Source organism: Schistocerca serialis, chromosome 3, assembly GCF_023864345.2.
Source record: "Schistocerca serialis cubense isolate TAMUIC-IGC-003099 chromosome 3, iqSchSeri2.2, whole genome shotgun sequence".
NCBI classification, from domain to species: domain Eukaryota; kingdom Metazoa; phylum Arthropoda; class Insecta; order Orthoptera; family Acrididae; genus Schistocerca; species Schistocerca serialis.
Window position 1 is genome coordinate 785,365,739 of NC_064640.1, and position 25,921 is coordinate 785,391,659.

Below are 25,921 nucleotides of genomic sequence, written 5' to 3' on the forward strand. Positions count from 1 at the left end.
TAGACTAATTACAGAGTCCACGGAAACTTTTAAGCAGATAATCTTCTTGCGTTCCATGCGCGCCTGGAATGGGAAGAAAGTCCTAACATGTCCTACAATGCTAAGTATACTCTGCCATGGCCGGCAGGAGTGGCCGTGCGGTTCTAGGCGCTACAGTCTGGAACCGCGAGACCGCTACGGTCGCGGGTTCGAATCCTGCCTCGGGCATGGATGTGTGTGATGTCCTTAGGTTAGTTAGGTTTAAGTAGTTCTAAGTTCGAGGGGACTGATGACCTCAGAAGTTGAGTCCCATAGTGCTCAGAGACATTTGAACCATTACTCTGGCATGCGATTCACAGTGGATTTCGGAGTACGGATGTAGATGTGGCAGACCGAACAGACGCTCAGCAAGGGCAGTGAGACTGTACGGCGATCTAGCCAGACTCTAAACCTATGAAAACCACCTGGATATTGTGAACTATATCGTCCGTTAAGTATCCTAGTTGCGAACGAAGGCACCCTTGGCTGGACGGAGATCTAGAGTCGCACTCAGTTGTATGTGAATACCACTGTGCAAATATACTGTAAGTGTACACTTCCAGTGGAGAAACTGGCTGTTATCCATATTTGTGGAGGTAAATGGGAGACTCGCCGACGGCCTTGCAGCAATGGTAACACCGATTCCCGTCAGATTAACGAAGTTAAGCACTGTCGTGTTGGACTAGCACTTGGATGGGTGACCATCCGGTCTACCGAGCGCTGTTGGCAAGCGGGGTGCACTCAGCCCTTGCGAGGCAAACTGAGGAGCTACTTGATTGAGAAGTAGCGGCTCCGGTCTCGTAAACTGACATACGGCCGGGAGAGCGGTGTGCTGGCCACATGCCCGTCCATATCCGATCCGGTGACGCCTGTGGGCTGAGAATGACACGGCGGCCGGTCGGTACCGTTGGGCCTTCCAAGGCTTGTTCAGACGGAGTTTAGTTTAGTTTAAATGAGAGACTCGTTGTCCTGCATCTGTATACCGCCTATTATAAGTTTATACGTATAAACCAAGGTCATATGGTATCAGCGGCTATGAGAGACTACATCTACGTTTACACCTATGTCTATGCCCTGATAACCACTGGACAGTGCGTGGCAGAAGATATTTCCCAATATTCAGGGTTTCTTCCCGCTCCATAAGCGTTTGTTGCTTAAATGACTCTAAACGGACTGAATTTAGTCTAATCTTGAGTCTTCAGTTCCTACGGCAGTGATACATACGGGGTTTTAGTAGAGGGTCTTTCAAAATATTCACCTGAATTCTCAAGATTATGTCTTCTACTTGAATGAGGGCAAATTTTAGCTTACACATCTATACATGAAGGGTGGTTATAGTTAAATTGCAGCTAGTCACAGAGGTCCAGTATGGGCTGTAATTATCGCATGGCAGCGAAATAAGGAAGATATGTTAGTACGCTAATGCGGAACCGATTGAAGCTGGCAAAAAATTAGTTCCAATTTTGGCCACCAGGTGAAAATCTGGGGCTGTATAGCGCTGTCTCCAGTACCCGTATTGAACAAATTGTGTTAACTGGCGGTTAATAATGAAATCAACTAATACCTTTCTCACTTGCTTGACCTTTTCTGCCCGCTTCCCGTTCCTAATCCATTACATATGGAAAAATTTCTATATGTCTTTCTTACATTCACAGTGCCAGATTTGTACCTGGTATCCAAAACTGGAACTAATTTTTTTTTCAGCGTAAATAGATCCCACATTAAGGCATAAGAATATCTACGAAGTTTCACTGTCATACAGCCAACACTGTATCTCTGTGATTAGGTGCACTTTAATTATAAACACCCTGTAGTAGGATAATCTGCCGGCCTGAGTGGCCGAGCGGTTCTAGGCGCTGCAGTCTGGAACCGCGCGATCTGGAACCGCGCGACCGCTACGATCGCAGGTTCGAATCCTGCCTCGAGCATGGATGTGTGTGATGTCCTTAGGTTAGTTAGGTTTAACTAGTTCTAAGTTCTAGGGGACCGTTGACCTCAGAAGTCCCATAGTGCTCAGAGCCATTTGATTTTAAGATAATCTCGGGAACTTCTGTGGCGATTTCGATACGGTTTTCACTGGTAGATAGACTGATTCACAAGAAAGGTTTGTGTATTCGTACATAATTTATAATTATAGTAACGATGAGTGTGTAATACATGTATTTTTATCTGACCCTCACTTATTTGGCATTGATGTGGCATCTCGTGACAATGATGGGAGCTACGAACTAGTCAGTTACAGGGGAGGCAGTATCTACCGGGAAATGCAATAAACAGCCGCCGCAATTCCAGGGAGCAACGAAGCTTGACCAGAATCTATACATATCTATAAATACACTCGGGTGACAAAACTCATGAGATACGTCCTAACATCGTGTCGGACCTCCTTTTGTGCGGCGCAGTATAGCACCTCAACGCGGCATGGATTCGACATGTCGTTGGAAGTTACCTGCTGAAATACTGAGTCATGCTGGCTCTATAGCCGACCACAATTACGTATGTGTTGCCGGTGCAGGATTTTGTGAACGAACTGACCTCTCTGTTATGTACCATAAATGTTCAATGGCATTCATGTAGGGCAACGTGGGTGGCCTAATCAATCGCTCGAATTGCCCAGTCGCCAACAATTGTGGCCCGGTGACATGCCATCGTTGTTTGAAAACATAAAGTCCATAAATGGTTGCAAATGGTCTCCAGGTAGCTGAACATAACAATTTCCAGTCAATGATCGGTTCAGCAGGACCATAAGACCCAGTCCATTGTATGTAAACACAGCCCACACCATTGTGGAGCCATCACCGAGGCCCATGAGAAAGGCAGGCCGCGGCGCGTACGTCACGAAGGTAGTCCTGAACTCGCTCGCTCGCTCAGCTCAGCAGACAAAATGCGTTTCTAAACCTGTTAACTCGCAGCTGGGCGTGTAAGTACTAACGAGAATTGCATCTTCCACTGGAATCTGCTATTATGAAGTCTTACTGATTAACAGTAATACAGCAAAACTTAAGATCAATACTCGATATAAGTGGTATAACGGCTTGTTTATAGCATTTAGTCTCTTGCGCTTAACAGTATTCATTACATGCTGGAAGTGGTGCCTTATGCAACTGATAATCATTTTAGCATGATTTTATTTTATTGTACGCCAGTACAGCCATAACAAATTATAAGTAGGCCCATGGACTTCCCATCTTTATAGCACTAATAATAGTAAAATTCCATAATAGCGGATTCCTGTAGAAGATTCAATTTTCGTTTGTACGGACACGCCTAGTTACGAGTTAACAGGTGTAGAAACGTAGTTTGTCTGCTGATTTGAGCGAGCGAAGGACTACCTTCGTGACGTACGCGCCGCGACCGGTGTTTCTCGTAGGCCTCGGCCACCACCAGCTTGCACAGTGTCTTGGTGACAACCTGGGTCCGTGGCTTCGTGGGGTCTCCGCCACACTCTAACCATACCGTCAGCTCTTGCCAACTGAAATCGTGACTCGTCTGACGAGACCATGGTATTCCAGTCGTCCAGGGTCCAACCGATATGCTCACGAGCATACGAGTGGTGCTGCAGGCGGTGTCGTGATGTTAGCAAAGACACTCGCGTCGGTCATCTACCGCCATGGCTCATTAACGGCAAATTTCGCTGCAATTTCCTAACTAAATCGTTCATCGCAAATCCCACATAGATTTCTGTGATTATTTCATGCAGTGTTGGTTGTCTGTTAGCACTGACAACTCTACGCAAACGCCGCTGCTGTCGGTCGTTAAGTGAAGACGTTCGGCAACTGCGTTGTCCGTGGTGAGAGGTAATGCCTGAAATTTAGTATTCTCGGCACATTCTTGACACTGTGGCTCTCGTAATATTGAATTCCCCAACGATTTCCGGAATGGAATGTCATCTGCGTTTAACTCGAACTGCCTTTCAGCGTTCAAAGTCTGTTAATTCTCGTCGTGCGGCCATAACCACGTCGCAAACCTTTGTTTATACCTGAAGAGCCGGCCGCTGTGACCGAGCGGATGTAGGTGCTTCAGTCCGGAACCGTGCTACCGCTGCGGTCGCAGGTTCTAATCCTGCCTCGGACATGGATGTGTGTGATGTCCTTAGGTTAGTTAGGTTTAAGTAGTTCTAAGTCTAGGAGACTGATGACCTCAGCTGTTAAGTCCCATAGTGCTCAGAGCTATTTGAACCATTTGTACCTGAAGGCTAATCAAAGGAACTGCTATAGGAATTTTCATACGGTTTTAACTAGACTGATACACGAGGAAGGGTTGTGTATGTAATTTATTATCGCAACGCTAGATGAGTCGTTTGTCCATAGATACTTAGTACTGACTTGGGTCAGGTCACTAGTTGAAACGAAAAGTTGACGCCATTTGTAAGCTGCATTCATGTGATTCCCGGTAGCGGTTCCCCTGGCACAGATCGTTCGCTTTCTTGCTCGTCCATCTGAATTTTTCCACAGTTGCGAGACAAAGCCGAAAAATACACTTTTCAACAGGACAGAGCACTGGTACGTGCAAGTATGAGCGTTTGTTAGCAATGAGCTGCTTGAACCATGGATCCGCCTCAAAGATTGTAGCCTTATCTCGTGGTGTGTGTGGTTGTTGTGTTTGGCAGAGACTCGGTGTATGTGCCTCCGCTTCCAAGAAGTTTGGTTAAGCTATGACGCCGCATGCAAAAGCAGTAATTCCAAACACTCTCGCTAAAATATGGGACGAGTTTATACACCCTCTGGATGTTTGTTGTGAGTCCGGAGAAGAGCACATTGGACATTCGTTATGCCTTTCACTTTTATCCTAAACGTAATTCTAAAATTTACTTCGAAGTTTTTATGCCGGCCGAAGTGGCCGAGCGGTTAAAGGCGCTACAGTCTGGAATCGCACGACCGCTACGGTCGCAGGTTCGAATCCTGCCTTGGGCATGGATGTGTGTGATGTCCTTAGGTTAGTTAGGTTTAAGTAGTTCTAAGTTCTAGCGGACTTATGACCACAGCAGTTGAGTCCCATAGTGCTCAGAGCCATTTTTTTGAAGTTTTTATGCATGCATGTAAGAGGCACACCTACTTGAAATCGGGTGGTTATTTTGAAAATAAAAACTTTTCAGTTTTATGGGTAACTTTAAATTCACTCCAAATTTATATCTTCTTTCATGTACTGAAGACGATGTAGACTTGTTAAATCGATAAATGTTTCCGGAATTCCCTGTATATTCCTAGGCCCCTTACTTATTACTGGCTCTCGGAACTTTGTAAGCTGACAGTTCTGCTGCCGGTCTGTAGTCTGTAAAATTAAGATTCGTGCGCTGACAGAACCATCCGCTCCCATGTTAGGCATTTTCAAGAGCACGTTTCGTCGAAGGATTCAACATAAATATCAACGAGAGAGTACACTGATAAAGTTACAGTAATCAGAATACATAAGGAAGCGTGCAGACAATCCTGTTCTACACGTACTATCTTTAAAGTGAGAAATAGAGAAGGTAAATAACGGTGGTGTGAGATGTCCTTTGCCATTTACACTACTCTGGTACGCAAAGTAGCTGCGGTTAGAGGCAATTTCAAGTGTAACTAGGCATTGTTTTTCCGTGGGCGGAATTAAAATGTACAGCATGGAGCAGCAGCTGTGATAATGACATCTTACCTGTGTCAGCCAAACCACAGGCCTTCCTGCCCTCAATCGCTGATTGTGTCTGAAAGGGACCGCGCGCTTTCTATTTCGCGCCACTTCGCATTGCTCAAACCCAGAGAGGTGGCGCAGCGACTAGCACACAGGCCCCGGATTAGGTAGGCGGCGGTTCAAATTCCCGCCAGGGCATCCAGACTTCAGTTTTTCGCAGTTTTCCTAAATCGTTTCTAGGAAATGCCAGGATGAGTCCTTCAATAATACGTCTACCAATTTCCTCTAAAATTCAAAGGTAGTCCGCAGCTCGCGGTCGTGCGGTAGCGTTCTCGCTTCCCACGCCCGGGTTCCCGGGTTCGATTCCAGGCGGGGTCAGGAATTTTCTCTGCCTCGTGATGACTGGGTGTTGTGTGATGTACTTAGGTTAGTTAGGTTTAAGTAGTTCTAAGTTCTAGGGGACTGATGACCATAGATGTTAAGTCCCATAGTGCTCAGAGCCATTTGAACCATTCAAAGGTAATGTTTGATGTCCAACGTCATCATGTCGATTCCACGTGCGCCGCAGACTGAAACTACCAATAACAGGATGTTATACTGCAACCTTCCTAACTACTTCCAGAGCCTGTACCAGCCTCACCCTTCAAGCTGTGACAAGATCGTTGGTTTTGAGCTGAGATGTAAATTTTGTATTACACATTTCTGAAAATCCTACATCCCCCCCCCCTTTCCCCTCTGCTGCTTATCACTCAGCCTCTCCCTTTGCGCTTTCGGTGCGGCAAGGTGATAAAGTGTGTGTAGCCTCGTAGCCTCCAATCTTATACGAATTGCTCCGCTACCCAAAGGAATTTCCTGATCATCTGCTGCATACTATCCCATCTTTCTAACAGTCGTCCGTCCACTTCCCATGTGTCACCTTATCCCATTGCTCCCGTTCTTCGGGAGATGTGTCCCACTTTAAAGAGAATCCTGCGACGTGTTCCTGGAACACAATCTCGAAGAAAGTAAGATAGATTAGGTTTTAACGTCTCGTCGACGACGGGGAAATTGATGACATTGGACGCGGAGCACAAACCCGTATTGGGGAATGTTGGGAAAGGAAATCGGTCGCCCCTGTTTCAACATTTGCCATAGGTAACCCAAATCCAAATGTGGATGGCTGAACAGGAGTTTGCACCTGTCCTCCTGAACGCGAGGCCAGTGTCTAGCTCACGGATCCTGACCATCTAGCAAGAGAGGCTGTGATGTGAAGTTCTATAAAGGGTATCAGTAGGACGCATCGGTACACACACACACACACACAGTTTCTGTATTTTTCCTGTACAAATTTTTTTACAGTAAAAGTTTTAGGGGAATACAAAGCTATTATGAGGATTATTACAGTGACGAGCCTGAGTTTGGCACTCGTTGCAATATGTATCTCGTCCCAGATCTAGGTTAACTTTGAAGTCGCCTTTGGAACTAGTCACTATCATTTCAGCACTTAGAGATAATGTATGTTTGATGAACGACTTTTACCCCTGTTTAATCACCGTGTCAATATCGGCTGAGAAAATGTTACATTTAAAATCAGGTTACTTACGATTCTCTTTGACAGCCCAGACTGACAGACGTTTAGCGCATGAGACACACAGGTGCATCACAAAAATGGTTCAAATGGCTCTGAGCACTATGGGACTAATCTTCTAAGGTCATCAGTCCCCTAGAACTTAGAACTACTTAAACCTAACTAACCTAAGGACATCACACACATCCATGCCCTAGGCAGGATTCGAACCTGCGACCGTAGCGGTCTGGCGGTTCCAGACTGTAGTGCCCAGAAACGCACGGCCACTCCGGCCGGCGGTGCATCACATTTTATATGAAATATTCCTCCCCTGCTCTGTTTATGCTATGAGGCATTCTAACTCCCGCATGCTAAACACAAACATTTACTAAGTAAATATAAAATTTTGCGTAGACAGAAGACGTATAATATTATGGGTTTGATACGTTATGTCACGAATTGAGGTTATGGGACGGAATTACTGCAGATCAAATACGCTACGACAATGTGAGAGAAGAGAGTTAGTTACCAGGAATTTCCCCAAGACAGAAAAGATGAGTGCTATACCATCGTTGGATGAGAAAAACTGCAAGGTTTGTTTAGCAATAAACTTAGCGGCGTTTCTTCTTTTGCAAAGATGCATTTCTTTTGCGACGTGTTACTGGTGTGTCTTAAGCATATCTGTGAAGTTTAGGTGATTGTGATGACTTCTTGTGGAATATAGTGTTGTGTTTGTGATGTTTATAGCAAGGAGACGACGGGAACCGGTGACAGCCTATAGCCACTCGTCCAGCACCAAAGGAATTGCCGAGATCACCGCCCTCATCTAAAGGACGTATAAGCATCAACACTGTTGTCTGGACACTGTGGATAGGATTTATATTTTAGCCCTCGGCGGTGGCATACCTTAGCTACGAAGGCGTGAATTCATCAGAGATGAGGATATTCACTGGGATAAGAAACGTTGGGTCAAACGTAGAAGAAAAGCAGAAAAAACAACGTTTCTTAAAACTGAATGAGATAGCGTCTCTGCAGTGCGTTTGGATGCCCGTCTAATCACTACCTAATATTTTTACTTACATTTCTCCCCGGTTATTGACGTAGCTTTTAATCGGTATTGCAATATTTCCTTCGACAAGGCTGTGGCCCATTCTTGTCTCCGTAATTTTCGAAGTGAATCGGCAGGAGACCTTTCTGTCAACGAGACGCTAACCTCTAACCCTCCTCTGCTATTGTCTTTTCCAATATAATGACTGAACCACAACTAGAGGCCATAGCGCCGGTGAGAGCCTTGGCGAAAGCATTTGGATAACTTAAACACATATTTTGTGCTGAACTGGACTCGAACCCTGGACACTGGCGCACCACAGACGCAAACCAGTATCTACGGAATAAGTAAATTGCTCACAGAAGAGACCTGAGTCAGTAGTTAGACTTGTGTGTTGCAGGGACTTTATACTCTAACCTTCGTCTTGTATTGTTGCTTTTAACAAAACAGGTGAATCATTACTGTAGTCAGCCGCTGTGGCCGAGAGGTTCTAGGCGCTCCTGTCCGGAACCGCGCTGCTGGTACGGCCGCAGGTTCGAATCCTGCCTCGGGCATGGATGTGTGTGACGTCCTTAGTTTAGTTAGGTTTAAGTAGTTCTAAGTCTAGGGGACTGATGACCTCAGATGTTAAGTCCCATAGTGCTTAGAGCCATTTGAACCATTTTTCATTACTATAGATCATGGTATTGGTGAACAGACGTCTGTCCGGTCGCAGTCGCAGTCGCCTTGTGATGCTACTTACAAACTTACAATAACATAAAAAATTAGTAGGGTAAGGACGGCTATACCGGTCAGGGCGGATAATGTGGACACTTCCTTTTATTCGCTTCGTAATTACTGCAAGCATATTCTTAAGACTATTCGAAGGGGCTTCTTTGGTATTGCCAGCAAGTTTCGTGGCGACAGCTGCGCGCGCTCACGCGCAGTTAAATATTTTGTTGTTTCTATAAGCAACTGATAAATTCATTTGCATATATGTATATATATATAAATTATTCATATAACTGCCACAATGCTAGCAAAACAACTGCCTATGTTATGTAAATTCGTACTCGAGCAACATTTAGCTTAATGGCGTCCAACCCGGTATAGTGACCAGTCGCCTGACGGACAAAGTGACCAAGTATATTGTAATGTATTTACTCTGTTTCCGGATACCTGAACTGATAATACGTAAGACAACTGTACTTCATAAAATAAGTGTACTAAGGCTTTAGTGTATCAACTACTTGGTGAAAAAATTCTCTTATTGCAGCTGCATGTTCAGATGCCGTCAAATTATTTAAGAAAATCGCTACAACAATAATGGTATTACCAAGGTATGCAACAGGCATTAGATGCTGTAAGGAAAGAACAGAAAAGAAAAGAAAAGATGAAAATGGAGTGGTGCGTAACGAAGAAGTGAATGACAATGACAATAATGTAGGCCCATTCTTCACTTGAGTAAATAAGATGAGAACGCAGCTGACATGTTTTGCAGGAAATCCAAGAAATGCCAAAATTAAATTAGGCCAAGAACAAACAAATAAAATCCGAAGAAACGGCAAGGCAACGATAATAACGCCGAGCCAATACAAAACTGAATTGTTAGAAGATGAGTTGAAGAACGATTAGAAGATCAACAAAACAAGAAGGAAGGCAGCAGGGACTGAAGGAATGACTAAAAGGCCCAAAACTACTGAAATGAGTGATAAGAAAGCAAAGACGCAACAAGGAAAATATCCAGTAAGAAGCAGCGGTTTGGAGAATACTATGAAGAAAACAAGGGTGCTGAATGTTTTTATTGCAACGAAATTTTCTCTAACTCTATGGACAACGAAAGCTGAATTAAATGTTCTAATTACAAGCAGTGGTAGGAGTGACGAGGATAACGACATGTTTATATGTGAATGCTGTATTAGTACTTTTGAACCTAATTTGACTTTGAACATATGACAAGTATTACTGTCTGACTAGGAAACTGAATCTATTAACATGTTGGACAATTTAGTAAATTATTAGTATATTCAAATATTGTTTCTCAGATATGAATATATTTCATTCTATAAATGCGTATATTCTTTATTTCACAATCTCTTCCTATTCATTGTCCCAATATGTACATCTGTGTCTTATTTTTGCTTTTCTCTGGTGGTGGTGGTAAGTTGCTATGGGATCAAACTTCTGAGGTCATCGATCCCTTCGCTTACACACTACTTAATCTAGCTTAAACTAACTTACACTAAGGACAACACAGACACCCATGCCTGAGGGAGGACTCGAACTTCCCACGGGGGAAGCCGCGCGAACCGTGGCAACGCGCCCAAGACCGCGCGGCTAGCCCGGGCGGCCGCTTTTCTCTGTCTCTGGCCACTTTGCTTTACCTACTGGACAAAGTGGCCATTTTGCAAACTTTCACTTAAGTTCACTTTTCTGCTGCAAAGGCAGGATTTCAATAACAATGCAATATTTCATAGTTAGAGAACGAATTCAGTTTACACAGACGTATTTCATATACGTATTTATGAAATGAGGTCAGAGAAAAACAACATCTTACTTGAGGTGGCAACTTAACCCAACTTTCCCCTACGTGCTGGACCTGGACTAGAAGACGACCGCCTGTCGTTTTCAGACAGTGTTGTACCAATTAGCCTGAGTGTGCGTACCTCACGGATCTATTAGGGCTCGAACATGCCATTACTTCCTTTCCACAGTTTCCGAAATCTGGTTGGAGCCCCAGCGAGGCACAAGTATAACTTGTCCCACGCGTGTACTGCGCTAAGGAATATAAACGTTTGGCCTTAGCCTTGAGCCGCCCCGGTGGTAATGACCGAGCGAGAACGAGCCTGCTTTGTGCATCAGACACGCCTGCTCTCTCGCTGCAGCTGTCAACCAGCGTTGCGGATCTGTGGCGGCGATTTTCCACGCCGTCAAGCCTGCATTAATCTGCGCACAACAAACGCCTCACTTGCCAACTAGGTGGCTGGCACGCGGGTCCAATTTCCCTGCCAAATTTGCTTCGTTTTTGCTGGTCCTCAACGAAATTTGAGTTGACGCTGCAGTGAGTAGCAGATACGAATATTAGATGTAGTTCTCGGCGGTGGGCGATATACGAACGCTATAATAACGATCAGCACTTCATCACAATTGACTTGTATTTATTCTAAAAATGAGAATTATAAGATAAGCCAAACAAGGAGATTCCATTGTTAACAAATCTATTATCATCTACATCTACATGGATACTCTGCAAATCACATTTAAGTGCCTGCAGGGGGTTCATCGAACCACCTTCACAATTCTCTATTATTCCAATCTCGTATAGCGCGTGGAAAGAATGATCACCTATATCTTTCCGTAAGAGCTCTGATTTCCCTTATTTTATCGTGGTGATCGTTCCTCCCTATGTAGGTCGGTGTCAGCAAAATATTTTCGCAATCGAAGGACAAAGTTGGTGATTGGAATTTTGTGAGAAGGTTCCGTCGCAACGAAAAACGCCTTTCTTTTAATGATGTCCATCCCAAATCCTGTATCATTTCTGTGACACTCTCTCCCATATTTCGCGATAATACAAAATGTGCTGCCTTTCTTTGAACTTTTTCGATGTACTCCGTCAGTCCTATCTGGTAAGGATCCCACACCGCGCAGCAGTATTCTAAAAGAGGACGGACAAGCGTAGTGTAGGCAGTCTCCTTAGTAGGTCTGTTACATTTTCTAAGTGTCCTGCCAATAAAACTCAACCTTTGGTTTGCCTTCCCCACAACATTTTCTATGTGTTCTTTCCAATTTAAGTTGTTCGTAATTGTAATACCTAGGTATTTAGCTGAATTTACGGCTTTTAGATTAGACTGATTTATCGTGTAACCGAAGTTTAACGAGTTCCTTTTAACACTCATGTAGATTACCTCACACTTTTCATTATTTAGGGTCAAACTGCCACTTTTCACACCATTCAGATATTTTTTTCTAAATCGTTTTGCAGTTTGTTTTGATCTTCTGATGATTTTATTAGTCGATAAACGACAGCGTCATCTGCAAACAACCGAAGACGGCTGCTCAGATGGTCTCCCAAATCGTTTATGTAGATAAGGAACAACAAAGGGCCTATAACACTACCTTGGGGAACGTCAGAAATCACTTCTGTCTTACTCGATGACTTTCCGTCAATTACTACGAACTGTGACCTCTCTGACAGGAAATCGCAAATCCAGTCACATAACTGAGACGATATTCCATAAGCACGCAATTTCACTACGAGCTGCTTGTGTGGTACAGTGTCAAAAGACTTCCGGAAAGCCACGAATACGGAATCGATCTGAAATTCCTTGTCAATAGCACTCAGCACTTCATGTGAATAAAGAGCTAGTTGTGTTTAACAGGAACGATGTTTTCTAAACCCATGTTGACTGTGTGTTAATAGACCGTTTTCTTCGAGGTAATTCATAATGTTAGAACACAATATATGTTCTAAAATCCTGCTGCGTATCGACTTTAACGAAATGGGCCTGTAATTTATTGGATTGCTCCTACTACCTTTCTCGAATATTGGTGTGACCTGTGCAACTTTCCAGTCATTGGGTACGGATCTTTCGTCGAGCAAACGGTTGTATATGATTGTTAAGTATGGGCCTAATGCATCACCATACTCGGAAAGGAACCTAATTGGTATACAGTGTGGACCAGAAGACTTGCTTTTATTAAGTGATTTGAGTTGCTTCACTACTCCGAGGATATTTACTTCTTCGTTACTCATGTTGGCAGGTGTTCTCGATTCGAATTCTGGAATATTTACTTCGTCTTCTTTTGTGAAGGCATTTCGGAAGGCTGTGTTTAGTAACTCTGCTTTGGCAGCACTGTCTTCGATAGTGTCTCCATTATTATCGCGCAGAGAAGGCATTGATTGTTTCTTGCCGCTAACATACTTCACATACAACCAGAATCTCTTTGGATTTTTGCCAGGTTTAAAGAAGGTTTCACATCTTAAACCAGGGGAAAACACAGATAGAATATGTGTTATTGGAACGCATCCAGCCTGGAAATACGGAGCGGCAGCATAAAAGTGTCCCGGGAAATGTTTAACTCACCATGAGATAGACAACCAAACTTTCATCTTCTCCCCTGGGTCGGGATGCTACACGTTTGGAAGCCTGTCTTAAGGTGCATGGAACATTTACTGGACCAGGGTTATTTTGCCCCCCCCCCCTCCCCCCTGGTATATACCGCAATAGGACTAAAGTAATGCACAATGGACACCTTGAAATGGAAATCCTACAAATAAACGTTTAAATCACAGAAACTATCGATAAGTTTTTGTTTTCTATGCAAAATTTGTAATTTGACTGGAAAGGAAAGGCTACAATCAGTTTGTGTTATCAGTTTTGAGTTTGTGTGTGAGGCACAGACTTTTAATTAGAAAAACAAAAACCGAGAGTTGTTCGGCGAGGAATGGACGAATGCATGTAGTGAAAAGTGACTGTGTGGATGAGGGAAAAAACTGGAGTCGAAGACGAAGTTAGAACTGTAATGGAACTGTAGTGGACGTGAACAGATATGTTTCCCGGCTAATGGATGACAGACAAACGAAAGGAGGCCTTTGATGGATTTCAAGATTTAAGAAAAAGCCATAGAAGACAGCGGAAAGTGAGTGGGAAGCTGATTTTATGAAACATGCAGGGTCGACATATGTGCTGATAGTTGAAACACGAAATGCATAGAGGAAATGTAGGATATACCTTCATCTAGTTATGCATGTCGGACTGGATACACACAGATGGTGTCATGAGCCTCCAGGGAAATGTCACTTTTTAGTTTCTGTGTATTTATCTCAATGATTTGGCCAACAGAAGTGGTCGGTGGAATTTTCAATATTTGCCACCTGCTTATGAACCTCCACAAGCCGTTTTCCCTTACTGTCACATCAGATGTGAAAGGTACAGTAGATTTTTCTGGTATCTACCCAGTAGTTACCAAAACTGGTGTTTATCATATGCGTTATGAAAAGGAAAGGAATTGAGATTCATATGATTGGTGGTAGGGGTCCTCCTTGGTGCAACTAGCTAGCTCGCTCGCTTGACGCCTTTGACAGCAATACAACTGTGCCGCGTGATTTTCGTCTGCACCCCGCACAGCGTAAGAAGTGTGGGAATCTCGCACTGCAACCTGGCCTTCATTGTCACCTAATCTCAGGGCATGTGACTGTTTTTGTGTGGGTTGGTGTGCCTCCTCTTCCAACAACTTTGGGTGAAAGGCGGAGCCGCATAGCAACCGCATTGAGGCGCAATATTACGAGTACTCCAGACAACTACAATCAGAACTCCAGACATGCTTGAAGAAGCATGAGACGAGTCTGACTATCGTTTGAGTATTCGTCACGTGTCTGATGCAGGGCATATTGAACATTTGTGCAAGGTAAACGGAAATTTTGAACCTGATCGTAACTGTAAAAACTACTACAAGGTTGCATGTCTCTCTCTCTCTCTCTCTCTCTCTCTCTCTCTCTCTCTATTCGTTTAGTCGGTTCCGACTCTTCGTGAGCCCATGAACCAAATCACGCCACTTTTTCCTGTCTTGCACTTTCTCCCGTAGACCTTCCAGGTTGGAACACATTGCTTCTGTGATGCCATCGATCCATCTCATCCTCTGACGTCCTCTTCTTCTAGTTCCTTCAATCTTCCCCAGCGTTAATGTTTTTCCCCGCGAGGCATGCCTTCGCATTGTGTGTCCAAAGTAGGTCAGCTTTTGTTTTAACATTAGACCTTCCAGGGAGAAATCTGGTTTTATTTGATCCAATATTGATCTGTTGGTTCTCTTTGCAGTCCATGGAACTCTAAGAAGTTTCCTCCAACACCACAATTCGAAGGAGTCAATTCTTCGCCGTTCAGCCTTTCTAATGGCCCAGGTCTCACATCCATACATCACAACTGGAAAGATCATAGCCCTCACAATACGGATCTTTTTTGCTAGTGTTATATCTCTGGACCTTATAACCTTGTCAAGGTTTGACATCGCCTGTCTACCGAGCAACAGGCATCTCTGGATTTCATAGCTGCAGTCGCCATCAGCAGAGATCTGGGAACCGAGATAACTGAATGTGGTCACTACCTCCATGGTTTCTCCTGCTATATCCCACGAACTAGTAGGTGTAGTAGCCATAATTTTCGTTTTCTTCACATTCAGCATAAGACCGGCCTTTTCACTTCCGTCTTTCACCTTCAGCAAGGTTGCATGTACATGCATGTAAATGATATACAGGGGGATTATAATTAAACTTTCAAAACGCCATTGAAATAACAACACTGGTCAGAATGACGTCAAATTGCAACGGATTATTATCGGAGAAGGGGGAAAACATATGGCAGAACAAAAACAAAAAAATTAGTGTGAAAATTGATCAATAAATGACGCTGTATGTGTCAAAATACGTAAATGAAAACACCTGTTATGCTCATGAGCCACTGAAGTTTGTATAAACACGCCGGGTACACGGTTTTTCCTCCTTTCGCGGCTGCGACGTTCGCCATGACTGTCTCAACGAAGGATCGCACTCTGCTTGTAAAGCTGTATTACAAGAATGATAACTGTGCACACGTCGCTCTGCAGATGTTCCGGACACTGAAGAGTTCAAATGGTTCAAATGGCTCTGAGCACTATGGGACTTAACTGCTGAGGTCATCAGTCCCCTAGAACTTAGAACTACTTAAACGTAACTAACCTAAGGACGTCACATACATCCATGCCCGAGGCAGGATTCGAACCTGCGACCGTAGCGGTCGCGTGGTTCCAGACTGTAGCACCTAGAACCGCTCGGCCACCTCGGCCGACCCATCCGATGTGATATGACCTGTGTCGTGGTGGATGGGTTTACGTAACTAACAGTATCACACCTGAACACCCATGCACACTGAGTAGTACAGTTTGTTTAACGTCAAACGTACACCTAAGGTATTGTATGATTCATTTGTCATTTGCAGTTGACCACTATTAAATTATGATACTTACAGCACCATCTGTTGCTACATTTTGTAACTATTTATTTTTCTTCTGCCATTCGTTTTCTCCCTTGTCCGATAATATTTCTTTGCAATTTGTTGTCATTCTGACCAGTGGTGTTATTTCTACAGCGGTTTGAAAGTTTAACTTTAATTATAATCACCCTGTACTCGTGTGAAATCGGGTGGTTATTTCGCAAATAAAAATATTGTAGTTCTGTTTGTTAGTTAAAAATCACCCAAAGCTTGTATCTTCATTCATGTGGAAGATACAGTCTAGTAAGGTCGAATGCATCTTTTTGGAACCTCTTGATACTGGACTTGTAAGTAGGCTGTTTAGGTTTTTATGTTGGTAACGCCACGTACCGCTCTGTATGAAAATCACTGACTGTGCTGTGTGCAGTCTGTGGCTGGTTTGCATTGTTGGAATATTTGATATTGTAGTGTTGGGCAGTTGGATGTGAACAGCGCGTAGCGATGCGCAGTTGGAGGTGACCCGCCAGCAGTGGTGGATGTGGGGAGAGAGATGGCAGAATTTTGAGAGCGGACGATCTGGACGTGTGTCCATCAGAGAGAGTAAATTTGTAATACTGGATATCATGAACTGATATATATATATATATATATATATATATATATATATATATATATATATATATATATATATGATGACTTTTGAATATTATTAAGGTAAATACATTGTTTGTTCTCTATCAAAATCTGTCATTTGCTAACTATGCCGATCAGTAATTAGTGCCTTCAGTAGTTAGAATCATTTATTTAGCTGGCAGTAGTAGCGCTCGGTGTATTGCAGTAGTTTGAGTAACGAAGATTTTTGTGAGGTAAGTGATTCATGAAAGGTATAGGTTATTGTTAGTCAGGGCCATTCTTTTGTAGGGATTATTGAAAGTCAGATTGCGTTGCGCTAAAAATATTGTGTATCAGTTTAGTGAATGTCTGAGTACGTTCAGTTTTGCTCAGCTGTTTAAAAATCAGATAACGTAGAGGTTTTCCAGCACTGCCATTTAAAATTTTTCTGAGGGGATGTTTCAGACTGTACAGTGACCAGATTCTCTTTCCAGCTTGCTTGCTGGTGCACCAGATTGTCCGTTATGCTTTGGCTTACCCCTGACGGCCCATAGCTCGAGGCGCTGCAGTGCTGCGAGGAATCGGCGGGAGTCTTGAAGGCAGCGGCTGTTGTTGCTGCGTGGGGAGGTGACGGCGAACGGCGGCACAAGCCCCAGCAGCTGTTGCGCCAGTGCGTAGTCCGTGCCGCCCGCTTCCTCTGCAACGCACACAACACCACTCTTGTTAATACGTCTAGTCTTTCTTCCTCAGTTGCTACTACAATTATGTATGTTCGATAATAATCGTGATTTCAAAATATCGGTGTTGGGAGTTAAAACACCGATGTTTCTATATCGATACTGAACTCTTTGAAACATTGTAACATCGCTGTAAAAAAAAAAAAAAAAAAAAAAAAAAAACTTAATTATGTATATTGTTGTTGTTGTGGTCTTCAGTTCTGAGACTGGTTTGATGCAGCTCTCCATGCTACTCTATCCTGTGCAAGCTTCTTCATCACCCAGTACTTACTGCAACCTATATCCTTCTGAATCTGCTTCGTGTATTCATCTCTTGGTCTCCCTCTACAATTTTTAACCTCCACGCTGCCCTCCAATGCTGAACTGGTGATCCCTTGATGCCTCAGAACATGTCCTACCAACCGGTCCCTTCTTCTTGTCAAGTTGTGCCACAAACTCCTCTTCTCCCCAATTCTATTCAATACCTCCTCATTAGTTATGTGATCTACCCATCTAACCTGCAGCATTCTTCTGTAGCACCACATTTCGAAAGCTTCTATTCTCTTCTTGTCTAAACTATTTATCGTCCACGTTTTACCTCCATACATGGCCACACTCCATACAAATACTTTCAGAAACGACTTCCTGACACTTGAATCTATACTCGATGTTAACAAATTTCTCTTCTTCAGAAACGCTTTCCTTGCCATTGCCAGTCTACATTTTATATCCGCTCTACTTCGACCATCATCAGTTATTTGGCTCCCCAAATAGCAAAACTCCTTTACTAATTTAAGCGTCTCATTTCCTAATTTAATTCCCTCAGCATCACCTGATTTAATTCGACTACATTCCATTATCCTCGTTTTGCTTTTGTTGATGTTCATCTTATATCCTCCTTTAAAGACACTGTCCATTCCGTTCAACTGCTCTTCCATGTCCTTTGCTGTCTCTGACAGAATTACAATGTCATCGGCGAGCCTCAAAGTTTTTATTTCTTCTACATGGATTTTAATACCTACTCCGATGTATATAGACAGATTTTCACACTGCATCGTAGTCTGCGCTGCTATGAAACTTCTTGGCAGATGAAAACTGTGTGCCGGACCGAGACTCGAACTCGGGACCTTTGCCTTTCGCGGGCGAGTGCCCTACCGACTTCCTTCTTTTTCTTCTCTCATTTTATTCATCGTCGATCCATTATCTCAGTTTTTTTTAATTACGGAGTGCAGATGACCATCTGACCGAACACGCTAAGCTACCGTACCGGCACCAACTGGCTACCCAAACACGACTCACGACCCCTCCTCACAGCTTCAGTTCTGCCAGTACCTCGTCTCCTAGTTTCCAAGCTTCACAGAAACTCTGCGAACCTTGCAAAAAAAATGGTTCAAATGGCTCTGAGCACTATGGGACTCAACTGCTGAGGTCATTAGTCCCCTAGAACTTAGAACTAGTTAAACCTAACTAACCTAAGGACATCACACACATCCATGCCCGAGGCAGGATTCGAACCTGCGACCGTAGCGGTCTTGCGGTTCCAGACGCGAACCTTGCAGAGCTAGCACTGGAAGAAAGGATATTGCATGAGACGAGGTACTGGCAGAATTGAAGCTGTGAGGACAGATCGTGAGTCGTGCTTGGGTAGCTCACTTAGTCCCCGGCACGGTAGCTCAGTGTGTTTGGTCAGAGGGTTAGCTGTCCCTGTAATAACTGAGTTAATGGATCACTGATGAAGTTGAACAAGCGTCATGGGACGTCCGCCCCGAACAAACAGAACGAACAACAACGAACAAAATGAGATCAACCAAAATAAAGTTGACAGAGCACTTGCTCGCCAAAGGCGAGTCTCGGTCCGGCACACAGTTTTAATCTGCCAGAAAGTTTCATGTATATAGACAGTTCATCCATTCCGGGAATAGAGGATCTCGACAATTTTTGTCTGTTATCGGCATTGATACTGGTAAGGTATCGGTCTCAGGTATTCCGAGACTTTCGAGAATGTTTTAATTTCAAATCTGAGGTCGATTAACAAATTACAAAAGAAATATTTTTGTCGAGTGATATAATTACAAATCAACAATTTTCTGACGCTTTTCCTTTACTTGTACTGTGAAACCTTCCTTCTTTCCAAATTTCATGATTCTTCGTCAAGGGGAAGTACCCTATAGGTTTTAATTAGTGAGTTTGCGAGTAGCAAAATAAATCGGCCGTATCTTTTGATTGCACTGACTATGAAGCTTACCATTTTTACACTTGCAAAGGACTATACAACTCAATACCTGACATAAATTTTAACTTGATGCGTCACCCGTTCCCGAGAAAAAAAGAGGTCTCAACAGACAGATAGTCGGATAACAAATGACAAAAAACTTTTTTTCGTGTGATATAATTTAAAAAAAAAGGTTCAAATGGCTCTCAGCACTATGGGACTTAACTTCTGAAGTCATGAGTCCCCTAGAAATTAGAACTACTTAAAGCTAACTAACCTAAGGACATCACACACATCCATGCCCGAGGCAGGATTCGAACCTACGGCTGCAGCGGTCGCGCGGTTCCAGACTGTAGCGCCTAAAACCGCTCGGCCACCCCGGCCGGCATATAATTACAAATTAACATTTTCGTATACATCCTTTAGCCTGCACTGTGAAAACTTTCTTGTCGCCAAATTTTACCATTTTAGACCAAACGAAATACCCTATAGTTGTTGAGCCGCGCGTGATTAGCCGAGCGGTCTCAGGCGCTGCAGTGATGGACTGTGCGGCTGATCCCGGCGGAGGTTCGAGTCCTCCCTCGGGCATGTGTGTGTGTGTGTGTGTGTGTGTGTGTGTGTGTCCTTAGGATAATTTAGGTTAAGTAGTGTGTAGCTTGGGGACTGATGACCTTAGCAGTTAAGTCCCATAAGATTCCACACACATATAGTTGTTGTTGAGTGAGTTTGCGAGTATCGAAATATGTGGCATAAATGGTCGGATCTTTTGATTGCATTGACTTAGAAGCTAACGTTAATTATACCGCCAAGTAACCATAGAACTTAGTATGTGACATAAATTTGAGCTTGATACATCTACCCATTCCAGAGAGAAGGGGTTTCAAACAGTCGGACAGACAGAAAGACAGACAGACGGACATCAAAGGGGTCATATAATAGTTCCGTTTTTACCGATTGAGGCACGAGACCCTGAAAGTACCGACCTTCGATGTTGTCAAGAAAACCAGGCTGCTTGTTACCACTGTCAATGAATTTTGTAGTATTTAAACAATTCTTTTTCTGGACATTTATCATGACGACACCAATACAATACATTTGCGACTTGCCAAACGTGGTCGTCGGAGGCGGGGGCCAAAAGTTTCAGCGGCGGTGAAACAGATGGAAGTAGCATTTGAGATTCAATATCTAAAAGCTCTGTTCAACCAATACTGAATTCAAGTTTGCGAAATGTCTCAGTATATAATACAGAAACCGGGACGTAAGGTGTACACTTATCTAAAGCAATTTTGTACATGATGTGTAAAGATTCACAACCTTTTCAAATAGATGAAAATGAAGTTTTTAAATCTGCTGAAAGTCATTGCACCGTTGTGAAAACTACCGTCGAGAAATGCACTGAAAAGAATGCTCGAACAACTTCAAAAATGAAATTCAGAAGTGGAGAGTTTAATACACACGACAGATGTTTGGAGACACAGTGCAGTGCTGATGTGTTCTGGGAATTACTGTTCATTATTTTGATGGCCATAAAATGGAAACGGCTACTGTTGGTGTCACGGAGTTGTCAGGATCACAAACAAGTGAATATATTTTGAGCATATTAATACAGACTAGTAACGAATGGGGCATGAATGCCAGCAAAATACCGGCAGTAGTGACTGATATTAGAGAAAATATTGTTAGAAGTGTAGAAACAGAATATGGAAGAAGCGTTTTGCCCACAGGCTCAGTTTGCTAACAAAAAATCTATTGAAACGATTGAAAAACTGCCGTAACTGAGTAGCGCTTTGAAAAGGTTTGCAGTGTAGTTTAAAAAAAGTGTATTAGCAAATGGTAAGCTAAGAAAAGAATCAGTCTTTAAATTAATTCAAGAAGTGTTCATTGGATGGAATTCAGCCTTTCAAATGACTGACTGATTTTTACAGTTGCTTCCCGTGAGTATTAATATCATGAATTGCCAAGGTAAAGCACACTGGACTCGCATTCGGAAGGAGGACGGCCCAAATCCGGGTCCGGCCATCCCGGTCAAGGTTTTCCGTGATTACCCTAGATCACTTCAGGAAAATGTCGGGATGGTCTCTTTCCTTTGAAAAGGCACGGAAATTTCTTTCTCCATCCTTCCTTAATCCTACCTTGTGCTCCTCCCCCCCCCCCCTCCTCCTCCTCCTCTATGGTACTGCACCAACCATGCTAACAGCCGCAGAGATTTTGTAGATGTGGCAGACGTTTGTGGTATTCTGTGGTCTATAAATGTGGTTACTCATGAAATATGCATAGAAAACTAAGCTGAAAGCAGTAAAGTAATACCAATAACTCATATGCTGAATATTAATATATCTGGCACTGAACCAAGGCAGACTATTAGACAGACGTAGACTAACATCATAGAACAAATAAAGAAAAATTCTTTCTATCAGCTGAATATGCTAACATATTAGCCATATTATCGATCCTAGGTTCTAGAAGATAGAGTTTAGAGATGCTTTAGCATGTTCAAAGGCAATCAAAACCATGTAGGATTTGCTTGCAGCTGTTGAAACGACTGTTAGTGAGGGAGGGCAACTCGTTGATACATTACAGGAAAGCACAAGAAAAGAATAATTTGGAGAGTGGGACTGAAACACACCTGCCATCACAGTTCAGTTAATTTCTGATAGGTCGTCTTCTAGATCTTAAACAAGATGTATTAGAAGCATAAAATCACGTCATCCGTACTACCTATTCAAAGCTAAAAAAAACTGCACGTAAATATTCAGTGGTGTACAAAGGGGGTAAAATAAATAATTGGTTTGCTTAATAAAGTTAAATTCTATTTTGTGACACGTAATGAACATCAGTAAAAGTACACTGAAGAGCCAAAGTAAGTGGTAGGCCTGCCTAATATGGTGCAGGGGCCCCGCGAGCACGCAGAAATGCCGCAACACGACGTGGCATGGACTCGACTAATATCTGAAGTAGCGTTGGAGGGAATTGACACCATGAATCCTGCAGGGCTGTCCATAAATCCGTAAGAGTACGAGGGTTTGTATTATATCTACCTTGCTTCTTCTGTCTTTAGCTTTGTTACTTCCTAAATTTTTGTATAATCTTGTTTATTTTATTTTATTTGTTCGAATTTTAATGATTAATTCGTCTGGTTCCAGGAATACACGAATATTTCTGTCCTTTTTTAGTTTATTTCCATTTTATACTCGTCACTGAGCACTTCATTCTTTTAACAAGCATTATACATCGTACTCCTGTTTCCAAGGTATCTCCAGTGCCATTAGGCATTGTAGAATGATGATCGTACTTTAATATCTCTATAGACCAAAAGGTACAAGTTTCAGCAAATAAAAAAAAAAGTCTCTTCCTCTTGTATCATTACTTTCCGGGGGAAAGTTTGGTTCAAATGGTTCAAATGGCTCTGAGCACTATGGGACTTAACATCTGAGGTCATCAGTCCCCTAGAACTTAGAACTACTTCAACCTAACTAACCTAAGGACATCACACACATCCATGCCCGAGGCAGGATTCGAACCTGCGACCGTAGCGGTCGCGCGGTTCCAGACTGAAGCGCCTAGAACCGCTCGGCCACACTGGCCGGCAGGGAAAGTTTGTTTCAGTGTCAATTTGATTTTACTCAGTCTGATAGATACACTAGCGTTCAAGTGGTGTTCTTGAATTTGAAAGGTCGCTGGTAAAGTGAGTCGCCATCGCTGTCGGTACAGAGAGCGGGTAGAAAGCCCCGTCTGTTGCCGTCTATGTTTTCCCACGTGACGGGCTGGGCGTTGCTCCGGTTCTGTGCGTGCGTCGAATCAAGGTGAATGCTGCCTCGACGGAGCTGCAGTCTGCAGACTGGAACCAGAATGACCGGTTGGCGGAAAAGAAACCACGAAGCTTGCGTAACCGTTATAGCGGAATGTGACTCGTGGCGACCTCACCGACGGCTGGCCGTTGATCACAAACCGCCCCGCGCGTCAATGTTTACACTGCGAAGCCGCTGCATCATGCCGCAATTACGGCATAGCGCTGCAAGTGCTCACTTATATGCCTGCCAGGATTTCTTATTTTAGACTGAGGAAGCTTGTCGTGACTTGGCAGTTAACCAATCCTGGCGTACTGGTGGCTTCTTTAAGTTTAACTGGCAATATTTCCCATATTTCGTATTTCATCTCAGATCACTTTTGACTAGTTAAAGTTATTAGTGATTTATTTTCACCTAGACGAATAGTGGTCAGGGCCTCATGAAATATACGCAAACGCAATTTTCAAAATTCATTAATCATCGATATTTAATGCAATTATGGTTTTTTTCTGCTCCAGAATAGCAGTTCTCTATTGTGTCATATTCAGTGTACATCTGACAAAAAATTCAGATTAAAAGTGCATTGAGTATCGAGAGTTTTGTGCTGCTGTTGAGCTCCGCCCCGAAGTTTACTTCATTCTTCACACTGCGTCGACAGAGATGCAAATACCCCTTATCACTTGCCTCGACAGCTATAAATTCTGCAGAGAGAACGAAAAAAATGTTCGCATATTCATTGTACGTTTGCTTGCTAATTCCGTGTCGGACCTACAAAAGAATTGTATCACTGACTTTATTTCATTCCGGTCTGCCTATATCGCGGTGATAAATGAAGCTACAAAAACGCGTTTGTCCCTTTTTCAAGAGCCAGTGATCGATATTCACCAGGGTGAGAATAGTTGACAAATGCCTTGAAAGAGACGTAAGTTATTTTAAGTTAAAAAATAAGGCGCGTCAGCTCAGATATTCCACCTGGCAAATCGATTCCTTCCGCGTATCTGTGATCATTCGCTAGAGATTCTGGATAAACGTAAACTATAAAGGGACTAATCTCACAGTGCAGTCACTGAAAAACTTTACAGGATTACCTATCCGTGTCATGAATTTTCAGAGCTTATGCAACAGTGGAGCGGCAATATTGTAGTAGTGTCTGATTTTAGAAACACGGTCTTTCGTTGTCTGCAATTTCGCCATCAAACAGGAAAAAGAGAGGATATATAGAAGCTGTTGAGCAGCGAGGTAATTTCACGTAGGTTTCTGGGTTTGTATGAATAATATCTAACTGCGGAAATTGTAAGAGTCATCATGCATATTTCTTCTTACATGCGCAATGATTGCTCTTGACGTTTACCTATCGGTCTCCGTACAGTCTCTTTTGTACGAAACGAGAAGCACTGTATGTTTTCCCTGTGTTTTAATGATGCTACTACGAATAATTAGCGGGTATTAATAGGTCTCTTTCAAGTTTGCATCGTACGTGGGTTGGAAGGTAAGTTTCAGTTTGAATCCGAGCTTGACCACACGTATCGCACTGGAGGCAAACTTACCATGTCCCATTTTGTACGTAGTATGTTAGTGATGCACTTTTTCTTTGTCTCTTGATTTCCTAATTCCTATCAAAAGAAGTCGGAAGTCTTCAGACCAAGCCTGTCTTTGCCGCTATCCGTGGCCTAACAGTGCTTTAATACACCATCAGCTGTAGCGACGTTTCTGAGCGCCGTGTTTACAGTGTTGTATTGCATGTCAAACTTTTTTCACGAAAACAAGAGATGAAGTAGTGCGTTGCCCAGCATAGATATCATCAATGATACATCAGTGGGGGAATGTTTTAGCTTGAATTATGTGATGCACTTGAACATTATTTTCCTCTGCATATTAATTTCAGCCTGGCAGGCATTCGATATGAAGAGTAAAAAAACAATGGCTCTGAGCACTATGCGACTTAACTTCTGAGGTCATCAGTCGCCTAGAACTTAGAAACTAATTGAACCTAACTAACCTAAGGACATCACACACATCTATGCCCGAAGCAGGATTCGAACCTGTGACCGTAGCGGTCGCTCGGCTCCAGACTGTAGCGCCTAGAACCGCACGGCACTCCGGCCGGCCATGAAGAGTAAAGTAATAAAATAATTTCGCAATAAGGTCCTGAAGGTCACAGGTTGCTGACCGACTGCTGTGGTATCCTTTGCCTTATGCCGTTATTTGGATGAGATATGGAGGGACATGGGGTTAGCATACGGCTCTTCCGACATCTGTCAACTTTCAGGCATTGGAACAACTGCTTCTCAAGTAGTTCCTCAATTGCACCCTGTGACAATCCCTCCCAGCAAAGAAAACTCCCTGGCAATACCGGAATTGGCCGGCCGGTGTGGCCGAGCACTTCTAGGCGCTTCAGTCTGGAATCGCGCGACCGCTACGGTCGGAGGTT

At 43.3% G+C, this 25,921-nt stretch overlaps 1 protein-coding gene across 1 annotated transcript in view; it reads right to left on the minus strand.

Moving 5' to 3' along the window:
* LOC126471228 (nose resistant to fluoxetine protein 6-like) overlaps nucleotides 1-25,921 on the minus strand; it is a 292,721-nt gene that overhangs the window by 186,218 nt on the left and 80,582 nt on the right. Inside the window, exon 3 of the mRNA XM_050099351.1 lies at nucleotides 17,313-17,471. Within this exon, the coding sequence (XP_049955308.1) occupies nucleotides 17,313-17,471 (159 nt within the window). The remainder of the gene's footprint in view (nucleotides 1-17,312; nucleotides 17,472-25,921) is intronic.